Source organism: Marmota flaviventris, chromosome 12, assembly GCF_047511675.1.
Source record: "Marmota flaviventris isolate mMarFla1 chromosome 12, mMarFla1.hap1, whole genome shotgun sequence".
NCBI lineage: Eukaryota > Metazoa > Chordata > Mammalia > Rodentia > Sciuridae > Marmota > Marmota flaviventris.
The window spans coordinates 49,353,587-49,366,174 of NC_092509.1; the positions used below are offsets into that span (position 1 = coordinate 49,353,587).

Genomic DNA, 12,588 nt, shown 5'->3' on the forward strand with positions numbered 1-12,588 from the left:
ACACTATGGTCCCTCCTTGCCTGGCATTTGAATAAGGATTTCCCAGTGATACCCTCTTCCTCCCTGCTCTCGTATGCTCAGGACTTGGGGACTGGGGTCCCAACCTTCCTGAAGCAGATGCCAGGAGTTCTTCGAAACATGCCCTTGGTCTCTGGAGTCCTGACTCTTAGGCTGAGCCTTCTCAATAGCAACTCTTTGGGATGTTGGACAGGCCACTTCAAAACTGTCCCATCCAGGGCCCCTGACTACAAACTTTGCTTCTGTAGAGGTTTGCCAGGCGCCAAAAACATCTCCGGTGCTCCAGTCAGGAACAAACAGCCAATGGAAACTGTAGCCAGGACCCCTCCCACCCTCCCCCAGTGGCCTCCTGGCCTCCTGCCTTTCTCTTCCTTCCCTCTTGCCTGTTCTGCCTGACTCAGAGTGAGGACCAGGCAGGAGACAGCATCAGCAGCATTGGGAACTGCAGAGAGACTCAGCCTGTACAAAGATGACTTGGCGACAGGTCCTTCTCCTGTCCTGCCTCTCAGCCGTGGTGCTCCTGTCTAGTGAGTATATGGGAAGGTTAAGGGGGGCTGTGTTATCTACATAATGGGTAAGACTTACCTTCCACAGGTAAGTGTTCTCAGCTGGACAGAGAGGCCATTCTTGGTGTGTGTGTGTGTGTGTGTGTGTGAGAGAGAGAGAGAGAGAGAGAGAGAGAGAGAGAGAGAGAGAGAGAGAGAAATATATCAAAGAAAGAAAAAAACCAGGAAACACTGCAGTTTGCCTGCTGGGTTCCTGGGGAGATTGGTCCTATACCTGGTATTTGATGGACAGAGGACCCCACATGAGGACTGGCAAGCCACTAAGCCTAGAAGGACTATTGAGGCCTTGCTCAGGGCCTGGGCTCCCCTCCAATGCTGGAGCCTTCCCTTTGTGACCTTGTCCTCCAGTGCTGCGGGAGGGGACCAGCGCATCAGTGGGCAGCCCTCAGGAAGCAGGAGAAGAAGCCCAGGAAGGTGAGTCTGAAGATAACCCCTGGGTGCAGGGCAGGTGGAGCCCACTCCCCCAATATCCCTGCCCCCAGTGCTGGTTGTGACAGGCCTCTCTTGGGTTTCAGGTGTGAAACCGAAGATTTTCATGCAGGAATCAGATGCCTCAAATTTCCTCAAGAGGCGCAGCAAGCGGTCCCCCAAATCCAGAGCCGAGGTTAATGGTAAGGATGTTGAGTGGACTCTTACCACAGCAGAGGATTAAGGGTTGCAGAAAAGCCCTTGAGCATCAGGATGACTGTAGCTCTGAAGTAGAAATTATACTGTTTCCTTGATTGTGGGTCACATGTTGGGACAAATGCATTCCTAGCGTGAGGACCAAAAAGGAACAGTGCTGCATCAAATACACCTAACAATTATGAGATGCTTCCCTGCTTCAGAAAGTGAAAAATGTAAAGGAGGAAATGTTCTCTAGTTTAGAAAGCACCTAGCACTTCAGTGGGTGTTTTGGAGTACTGGCAAGGTGCACAGTAGAGCAACAGAATCACATGCCCAAAAAGATCCCAGGGGACAGGAGTGCTGAGAAATGTGGGCTTAGTGACAGCTCTGCTGCTAAGTGGCCTCAGCCACTTCCTGTCTGTGGTCCTAATTTCCTTACTTATAAGCCTCTGAAAAAGCTGTGTTTAGCCAGCTGTGCTTTTTTGAAGCTTTAATTTGCAGTGCAGTTGGTGAGCACATCTCCCTAACAGCCTGTTAGAGGCCCTGGGGTCCACACTGCAGGGCCCTCATGTTCTTAACCTATGGCCCTTGAAGGCAATTGAGTTTCCTACCCCTAAACTTGATTCTTCTTAGACTCTGAGCTCAGGCTGTCCTGGCCAAGTTGACTGCTTGATTCTTTCCTTGTGTGTGTAGATGAATGAACTCTTTGTATCACTGAGCATATGCAGTGAGGTGACTTTCTCAGTGAAAATAACAGGATTATTTTCAAATGATGGGGAAGATCAGAGGTGGAAATGCTTGGAGATGATAATCTTTAAAAAAATTTTTTTTTAAATTGGATAAGTATAGCCAGATTAGTGAAATCTCTAGACCTCACACAACTTGGGATTTAAATTTGGCAAAATCAAAAAACACTGAAAGGCTGTGATGGAGGTTGGGCCATTCTTGTCTGAAATCAGAGAAGCAGCTTTCTGCAAATTTCCAGGGGAAAACAGGCAACTTTAGGACAGACAAATATATCTGTCCTCTGAAGCTGACTCAGAACCATAAGATCCATGATTAAGCTGAGTTCCCTGACCTTAGGCAGGAGCTCAGTGCATCAGGCAGACGTGGGAGGCCCAGGACAGCAGGTGAACCCCAGGACTGCATGTAAATGCATCTGAGGATACCTGGTCGACTCCTGTAGATGAATGGACAGAGCTGACAGCGATCCAGAGGCCCAGGCAGTAAGGTCGCAAGTTCTACACTAGCATGGATGACTCAGTGAGACCCTGTCTTAAAATAAAGACTAAAAAGGACCGGTGATGCAACTCAGTGGTAGAGGACTCCTCAGTACAAAAAAAAAAAAAAAAAAAAAAAGAAAATGAAAAATAAATGGATAAATAAACAAACTTCTGGAGAATCTTTCCAGTGGTCCTTAAGTTGGGAACAAGGAAGGTGGTACTTTGAAGCAATTTGTATTGGAAGCCAAGGAGATGGATACGTGACTTCTTTAAGCTTCTGAGATCCAGGCTCAATTTACTTTAGGGGTAAACAGAATCTGAGGGATGCATGTCCTTGGCAAAAATGCATGTAATACAGAAGGTGATACCTAGCATAGAAACACCATCTTAACTAGGCCTGGTGACATAGCCTGCAATCCCTGACACTCTGGAAGCTGAAGCAGGAGGATTACAAGTTCCAGGCCAGCCTGGACAATTTAGGGAGACCCTGTTTCAAAATAAAATAAAAAGGGTAGGGATGTAGCTCAGTGGTAGAGCCCTTGCCTAGCATTGTGCCAATCCCTAGTACCTAAAAACAAACAAACAATTGGGCTGGGGATGTGGCTCAAGCAGTAACATGCTCGCCTGGCATGTGCGGAGCACTGGGTTCGATCCTCAGCACCACATAAAATAAAATAAAGATGTTGTGTCCACTTGAGGAACCAAGGAACTAGGGGGTGCTCTGGGCCAGTACTAGGAATCTGGTGTTCTGGCTCTAGCCTCAGCTCTACCACAACCGGCTGTGTAGCTGTGACTTCAATGATGTCAATGCACTTCTCTGAGCCTGGATCCCCTCTTGAGAAATATGTGGGGTATAGAGATGGATTGGACCATAAACCCCTTCTGTCAGACTAAGGTTTCCTTCAACTGTATAGGCAAAAAGGCAGGAATCTGGGAGAAACAGAGGACTTACCTCAGGGACTCTAAGACCAATTTACAGATATAGTGATTTTTAAACTGAGTTAAATATTATAATTTCAACATAAATAACTCATTATAGAATTTACTTATCAATGTAGTCTCCTTGGTTCCAAGAGGGATTTGAGGTGGTTTCTGATGTTACCATTGTGCATAGGAGAACTTGTCATTTCCTGAATGTGGGGTGGGACAGGGGCCATGGCCTCCCTTGATTCCTGTGCTTCTCTCACCTCCCCACCTGCTCTTGCACATCAGAGTTGTGGGGACAACAAGAGCGTCTCAGTACCCCAGGAGAATGTGAGGTTTCTAAGGGGCCTGTTCTTCCTCCAGCAGACATGACCTGCAAGTCTTTGTTGATTTTTTTCTAGTTGAAGAACGCACCAGAAGTCCTTGAAAGTAGACTTCTAGATACTGTCCTCCCAATAAGTCATGTTCTCCAGAGGACCACGGCTCTCATAGAGTTTAATTTCACAGCCAAAAGCTCAGTGAAAGTTGTTGTTGTTTTTTTTTTCCATGGTGCTGGGGATTAAAGTCAGGGCTTTATGCACACTGGAAAGCACTCTACCACTGAGCAACACTCCCAGCCCCTGAAACTTGCTTTGAGGGCTCTCTTCTCACCTGGATTACAGGCATCTTAAAAGGAGGGACAACATCTTTCTTACTTACCTTTGTAATTCCAGCATTCAGTCTATATCCTGGTGTGACAGGTGCTCAAAACTGTTGACTAGACTTGAAGGTATTAATCAACATGAGGTCAACTTTAAATTGGATAAGTCCTTCGTGAAGTTTGTTTATTTATTTATTTTTCATTTTCTTTTCTTTCCTTTCTTTCTTTCTTTTCTTCTTCTTTTTTTTTTTTTTTTTTTTTTTGTACTGAGGAGTCCTCTACCACTGAGCTGCATCACCAGTCCTTTTTAGTTTTTATTTTGAGACTGTTAGGTGCAGGGCAGGCTGAACTAAGTTGTCTGCAGGACAGGCTGAACGAATTTTAGCTGCAGGATAACCCATGCACTCAACCCCACATCTAGCCCCTGCCCTGCCCCATCTGCCTGAAGGCAGAAGATGACACTACTAAGATGATCCAATCACTGTAGCCAACAAGGCAGCTTGCAGACCCAGAGACCCCATTAGATTTGGGCTATAAAATCTCCCTCCTGCCGGGCCCCTTGCTCTTGCTCTTGCTGTCTCTCTTGCTCTTGATTTCTCTTTCTTCTCTTGCTTTCACTCTCTTCTCACTCTCTCCTCTCCTTTTTTTCTCTCTCTCTTTGCTCTCCCCCTCTATCTCCTCTCTTTCCCCGCTCTTTCTTTCTCTCTCTTTTTCTCCTCTTTTGCACTGCTGCAATAAAGATCTCTTGGTTGCTCCGAGTGTTGTGGTCACTTTCCTTTCAGAGACAGGGTCTCACTAAGTCATCCAGGCTGGTGTAGAACTTGTGATCTTACTGCCTGGGACTCTGGATCTCTGGGATGACACATGTGTGTCACCGTACCCTGCTTGTGGAGTTTATCTCTGATTTCAAGTGACTAAGTGGCCTGGTGTATTTGGATTATACCACTAACTTGATAACTGGAGCTAACTCACTTTTCCTCTTGGGGCTTCAATCTCTTCACCTGCAAAATGAGGTCATGTGGCCTGGCATGGTGGTGCACATCTATAATCTCAGTGACTTGGGAGGCTGAGGCTGGAAGATGGCAAATTTGAGGACAGTGTGTGCAACTTAGTGAGACCCTGTCTCAAAAACCAAAAACCAGAAAACAAAACAAAACAAAAAAGGGGCCGGGGATGGAGCTCAGCAGTAGAGTGCTCCTGGGTTCAATTTCTAGTTCTGTTAAAAGAGAGGTGATGGGGGGCGGGTAACTGGGTGGGATCATCTCCCAGGTTCTTCCAGTTTAAAGCCTCTGTCAGGAATAAACCATTTCAGTGGAGTCTCCCAACCTCAATACCTCCCAAACCACTTTTAGCTTCTCAGGTAAAATGTTGGTGTTCCCCTAAATGTGTCCTTTCAATGCCCCTCTCTTGGGGGAAACTACCTCTTTTCCTTCCACAGTGGAAAACAGGCAGAAGTTGCGGGCTGATGAGCTACGGAGAGAATATTATGAGGAACAAAGGAACGAATTTGAGAACTTTGTGGAGGAACAGAAGGATGGTAAGAGTTCTTGCTCATGTGCCATTTATGCCCTGTTTGCTGAGTCTTGACCTTTCTGTTCTTGTCAATAGACAAACAGTAGAAAAGGCAAGGGGGCAAGTGTCTCTGACCAAGCAATTGATGCAACATGCTCCTGCCCTCAGATCTCCTTTTTGCCCTCCAGCCTTGCTGGTTGCACCAGGGCTTCAGTAGGGAGTGGGTATGGATGGGGATGAGATAGAGAGAGGCTATATCTCTAAGCCAATGCCTTCCACCAGTGGGAGTTGATCTTGCTGTGTAGTGTCATCCACAGCAGACATCTGTAGAAACATTTAATGAGGATCAGACCAGTAGGCTTGATTCTCATTATGTGTTGGTTTCTTTCTTTTTTGGTCTTTCTCTAACTTCAAGATAGAAATGGTCCTGAGCAAGCTCACTTGGTACCTCCTGGTGCATTTGAGCTTGGACGCAGGATCCTGGTTTGGGGTACTTTTGTTAGAACCGGCTCTTTTGGTTATCCTGACTCTTGACTTTGATGGACAGAGGAAGTATGATCCTTTAAGGGCATCCTCCAGTGGAAAGACTATGGCCACCAGGTCCCAAGGGCTACAGGCTGTGACTATAGCCCTTCAGGTGGTATCTGGCTGAGCCCCACAAGCAGGTGTTGGTCTCAGATCCTGGCAAATCAAACTTAATTTTTTTTTTTTTTAGTTGTTGATAGACCTTTATTTTTAAAAAATTATTTATATGCGATGCTGAGAATCAAACCCAGTGCCTCAAACATGCCAGGCAAGTGCACTACAACTGAGCCTGAGCCCCAGCCCCATCCTCCAAATCAAATTTTTTTGGGAAGATATTGTGAAAAATTCAGGCTGTCCTAGCTTAGAGGCCAATGCTTGTTACCTTGATGGACAGCTTGGGGAGAGCTGTCTTAGTTTTAAGAAATGAGAATGTGATTTTTACTCATACTACTCATAATAATGTTTTTTTTTTTAAATTTTTTTGGTGTGTGTGTGTGTGTGTGTGTGTTTAAAAAGTTTCAGGTCCAAATCTCTAGCACATGGGTGGAAATAATTTGCTGTTTCCCTTTTCATGATGAATTATGAAGGAGGTTAGGTACCTATAGGATGATGTGAGTTTTTGGAGGATGCTAAGATCAGGATCCTTAGGCTTCATCCACAGAGATGGAGAGGCCATTTTTAGAGTAGGCCACATGTCTTTGGGAACTGGAGTTGTAGCAGACGTTGGCGCAGAGCACTTGTTCTGCCAGGTTCTGTGCTGAACCATGTAATCCCTACAAGCTGCATCTGAGACAGGACTTGTGAGTTCCATTTTAGGGTTTGGAAAACAGGCTTAGAAAGGACACATGAATACCCAAGGTGACATACTAACAGGCTAACTAACATAACAGGAGCACGTCTAGCCTGTTTGACGATAAAGTTCTGAAAAAGGTGGAACTCTTCTCAACATTTTCATTAATGGTTTCATTATACCAAACAGAAACTCTGAACCCATTAAATAATAACTGTCCTTTCCCTTGCCTCTGTTCTGGAACAACTGTTGCTATGGCTTGGTTACCTGGGGCCATATTCAAAGCCTCCATCTTCTGGGCCCTCCTATGAGGCCCTTGATATTCCCCTTTCATAACCCTGGTTTTAGTTAGCTGTCTTATCTGACAAAGCCACCTGTTCTAAGAATAATTAATAGCAGTTGAATGTTCAACCTTTTTCAAGGTACTTACTTCATAAAAGGGATAGCCAATCAATTTCTATGGCAAAATCACACGCTCAAAGAGGAGTTGGTCCACTGAGCTTGAGCAATGTCTGAAAAAGCTGAAGACTAATGAATGAGTTCTAGTCCAGGAGTTCCAGTCTATCTCTGGGGTACCAAGTACCTAAGGATATTTTTCAAGGGGAGCACCATCTCCAGGGTCCTATGGAAGGACCGTGGTGCCTCAATGTGCAGTGGTAACAGAGCCCTTCCTCCTTGGTCCAGGTATACGGCTCTCACAGATGCTAAGGACCAGAGGGACATCCATTTTGTCCATACCACCAGTTTGTCCTATTAGCCCAAGGCCAAAGAGAATGCCACTTTCAATTGCACCAGAATCAAGTTCATAAACTTTTTGGAGAAGTTCACATTTGAGATAATAGAGGCAAGGAAGACATTTTAGGTTTTTAATCCTTGACATCATCTTCTGCCAGTATTTCCATCCTCCCAACATTTTTCACAAATTCTTTTCTTAAAAAAAAAAAAAAAAAAAACCAAACAAATAACTAGGCATGGTGGCACATGTCTATAATCCCAGTGGCTCCAGAGGCTGAGGCAGGAGGAACACATGTTCAAAGCCAGCCTCAGCAACTTAGCAAAGCCCTGTCTCAAAGGAAATGTAAAAAGTGATGGGAATTGGCTCAGTGGTTAAACGCTCTGGGTTCAATCCCCAGTACCAAAACAAAAAACAAACAAACAAAAACAACCTTGTGGTAAAATAGAGATAAGGGAAAATTTGCCATTTAAACCATTGCTAAGTATACAGGTTAGTGACATTCAGTACATTCATACTGTTGTGCAACTATTACCACTAGTTCCAAATGGTTTCATTATTCCAAACAGGAACTCTGTACCCATTAAATAATAACTGTCCATTCTTCCTTCCCCCTAATCTTGGTAACCTCCATTATATTTTTTGTATCCATGAATTTTCCTGTTCTAGATATTTCATATAAATGGAGGACCACACTATTTGTCTCATTATGCATGGTCTATTTCATTTAGCACAATGTTTTCAAAGTTTATCCATGTTGTGACATGTATCCATTAATTTATTTTTATAGCTGAATAATTTCTCTTATGTATATTTGCATATGTATTTGTTTATGTATCCCCATAAATAACACATTTTGTTTATCCATTCATCTGTGGGTGGACATTTGGGTCATTTCCACTTTTGAGTGACTGCAAATGTTGTTGCTGTGAGCATTCCTGTGTACAAGTATCTGAGTCTCTGTTTTCAGTTCTCTTGAGTATATGTCTAGGAATAGAATTGCTGGATAATATGGTAATTTTATTAACTTTTGGAGGAGTCTCACTCACCCTTTTCAAATATTGGAGGTCTTATGACATCTGCCAGTGCCTTAATTGCAATTAATGGTAGCAGGCATCTTGAATTGGCACCAGGAGCCTAATTCTACAATTACACAAAGGTGTTGTTTGTAAACATGTCTGACCAAACACAAGTAAAATCACAGCTTTCTTAACTCATTAAAAACTTCCTTCGTCCCTTTTTTTAAATTATGAAATACTTCAAACATATGGAAAAGGATCAGGTTAATGAGCCCCATGGAGCCAGTTATCTAAGTTTTCCTACTTTTAGTGCATCCATCCTTTTTCCAGTTAGTTTTAAAAATGGAAATTTATTTTTGAAGCTTAGAAAATACAGAATGGTATAGAGGAGAAAAGCTGTCATAATTCTGTCATTCCAGATCCACAATGATTTCCATTCAGGAACTTTTCAAGGCACAGTGTTTGGTCTCTGTGCTACCATGTTGTTACCTTTAGTGCTTCAGTTGTCATCTCTTTGAGCCAGTGACTGCATAGGCTCTTCCCCACTTGACAGGTTTGTAGGCAAAAGAGTTCAGATGCCAGACCCTGGTCTCAGTTCTACCAGCAGCCAGCTGTGTGGCTCTGATCCACAAATGGAGGCTGCTGAACTCACATTCTCAGGCCCCTTCCAGCTCTGATCTCGGATGTCTCCAGGGCTCATAGGCACACTTGACTCATGTCACCTCAGGGTGGGCCATGTGGGCTGATGACTGCTTGTTTTCAGGTCAGAGTCCCCTTCAACCTCATGTGACTTCATCTTTCCTCATCAGAGCAGGAAGAGAGGAGCCGGGAGGCCGTGGAGCAGTGGCGGCAGTGGCATTATGATGGGCTGTACCCTTCCTATCTCTACAACCGCCACCGCATCTGACCCCACCCTGAAGCAACCCAGGAAGACAGAGCATGAACCATAGCTGCTCACCCAAGTGTACCAGCACTTCTTTCCACACAAATGCCCTAATAGGGACCTCAGCTTAGGGTGTGCTGTGGTCAACAACTCTGGTAAACACACATGCCTTTCATTCTGATGCATTAAATGTCCTGGCTTTTGCTTTTTTGTGGATGATTTTCCAAGATGAGCAACCACCTGTGGCTCATCCTAATCCCTAATCTATATTGGTTTCCCCTCACTTAATCATTGTCCCCAAAGCAGATCTCCTGTCTGATTGGACAGCAGAATCACAGTAAAGAGAGAAATTTTGTGTTTGCTTACAGCTTACAAATAAAAACGCTGACTTAACCATATGTATTATCATCTCAAATCTCCAGTTGAGCAAGGTATAGACTTGACCCCCCCACCCCCCAGTGACAATGTTAATGTTGCTGACTTGGTTGTTAGAAAAAAATACTAATACATTTGTTTTGGTAAATGCCTTCAAAGGATTGCCAAGTCCAGGGACTTCATTCCTCCAGAGTGTTAAGATTCATTCCTGATTCTTAATTGCACCCTTCAAAAGCCACAGTTACAGTAAGGCCAGTTGTATAAACAAAATGAGAAACCCTTGGTTGGCATCATCTCACTTTTCTTTATAGTGTCTTATATTTGTTTCCCACTGTTGCCATTAACAGAGTACCACAAACCAGGTGACATGAATCAATGGAAATTTATTCTCTCACAGTTCTGGAGCTGAAAAGTCTGGAACCTTGGTGTTGGCAGGGCCACATTCCCTCCAGAGCTCTAGAGGTATCCTTCCTTGCTCTTCCTGCATCCAAGAGCACCAGGCATTCCTTGGCATATGGCAGCATGATGCCACCCAACCTCATCATCATATGGCTGCCTCCGTGTGTGCTTTCACATCACCATCCCTCTCATGTATGTCTCAAGTCTCTTCTTCTAAGGACACCAGTCATATTGAATCAAGGCCTCACTCTACTAACCTTGTCCTAATTTGATTAGGACCTAAAGACCCTATTTCCAATAAGGTACCATTCACAGGGACTGAAGGATAGGACTTCAAAGTATCTTTTGAGGGGCACACAATTCTATCCCTTCCTTTCCTCTCAACCACTTTGCTTTCTGGTCCCAGGCTTATCACCCCTACTCCCACTATTGCTCCCCACTGACCTCCAGAAATTGCACACTAAGAATGGGAAGGAGTCAAAACAACTTAAGTGGGCTCTAGAAGATAAAGAGGACTCTAGGTGAAGAACAAGCACCCACTCTTCCCCAGATTCCCATCTCACCTGTGGGCCCTTGCTTCCCTCATATCTGGGGTCCCTGGCCAGCTAGCCCCCACCTGCCTTTGAGGTTGGGCTTCCAGGGCAATATAGGGTGATTTTATATAAGGGTTGCTATGAGGAAATTTTACCTTCATGGTCACAAAATATTACACCAGAGCTAGGGTGATCAATCATGTCAGGAGACATTTTTAAAAAAATACTTTAAATTTTTTTAGTTGTAGTTGGACACAATACCTTTATTTTGTTTACTTATTTTTATGTGGTTCTGAGAATCGAACCCAGGGCCTTGCACATGCTAGGCAAGTGCCCTACCGCTGAGCCACAACCCCAGCCCCAGGCCAGGAGACTTTGTAACAATACATGTATTTTTAAGTTAGTTTTTTAAAAAAAGTCTTTAAAAATACTCCAGTTATTAAGTGATTATGTGCCAGATCACCTCATATTTAACAATCAGTGCTATCATTTTCTTCCCACAAACTCCAAGCAAGAGCTGACATGACCTTGGGAAGATGAGGTGGGCAGTGGACAAACTCTCATACTAAATATAGTTTTATCTTTTTTCAGTGCTGAGGACTGAATATTGGACCTTGGTCATGCTAAATACATGCTCCACCACTGACCTTTACTTGCAGTCCTATCATTAAATGCTGTTTGTTGTGCAGGAAGATAGAAGGAACACTAGGGTTCACAATTTGGAAACTAGTGTTAAGTTTCCAAGCACAACAAAGGGCAAATGGCACTGTTTTTAGTGGCATGATTTTAGTGGCATAACTAAGGAGAATATTTTGAGTTAGTCTTCTTTACCTGTGGCCCAGGTGTACCTTCCAGATACTTCTCTGTTGGGTAACAGGTGCTCAGGAATTATCTGTGCTCGTTTTCCCTCTAAGGACTATTTTATATTTACACCATTAGTGGCGGTACTGGGGTGTGAATGCTCCCTCCACATGTCATTGAACAGGCTAGACTTTGTTCACCCATTTCTTCATTGGTAAGATAGATGAAATGTGAGTTGCAACTTCTATGCATTTCAAACTGGCTGCATCAAACTTCCCTGTGAAGAGGTTAAGTGCTTACTAGCACTGGGACATCTTTGCTAGTCTTTTTATAAAGCAAGCAAATTGAGAAAATTTGCAGAAAAACTCATGGTTGGGGGCCCTTGAATTATTAACTATTTATGGATCTCCTTGGACCACTTAATCAAGTCAGACCTAAACAGGTAACTAGCGCTCACCTCTCTGCATGATCTATGTATTTCTACCCGAACACCTTTGGACCTGGTGCAACAGAAAGTTTGTTTAGGAACTATAGTTGCTATAGTTTGGAGTTGGAAAGTCCTCGAAAAGCCCATGTGGTAAAGGACATGTCCTCAGCTTGGTGTATTGGAAGATGGTAGAAACTCTAAGAGGTGGGGCCTAGTGGGAGATCTTCAGTTGTGGATGTGTCCTTGAAGGGGATTGTGGGATCCTGGTCCCTTCCTCTTCCTTTCACTTTCCAGCTACAATGTAGGCAGTTTTGCTCTATTGCATGTCTGCCATGGTGTGCTCCTTGCCCAAAGCAATGGGGCCAATCAGTCATGGACTGAAACATGACTGTGAGCCAACATAACCTTTTTCTCCTTATAAGTTGCTTATCTCAGGTATTTGTTATAGAGATGGGAAACTGACACCTCATTTATCTCCACTCTCCTGGAGAGTGTCATTCTGGAAGAAACTGAAATAAAATAAAAACTTGGAAATGCCTCAGCTTTTCATTGCTATTTTTACTGTTACCTGGTGAGACTGGTATTACTTGGGAGAGACAAGGATTTCAATGTTT

At 43.9% G+C, this 12,588-nt stretch overlaps 1 protein-coding gene across 1 annotated transcript; it reads left to right on the plus strand.

Moving 5' to 3' along the window:
- Positions 1 to 487: 487 nt before the first annotated feature.
- Ucma (upper zone of growth plate and cartilage matrix associated) lies at positions 488 to 9,463 on the plus strand. Its single transcript, XM_027928421.1, has 5 exons — positions 488 to 545; positions 933 to 998; positions 1,100 to 1,195; positions 5,416 to 5,514; positions 9,366 to 9,463. Exons 1-5 carry the CDS (start codon positions 488 to 490, stop codon positions 9,461 to 9,463), a joined length of 417 nt encoding a protein of 138 aa, XP_027784222.1.
- The last annotated feature ends 3,125 nt before the right edge of the window (positions 9,464 to 12,588 follow it).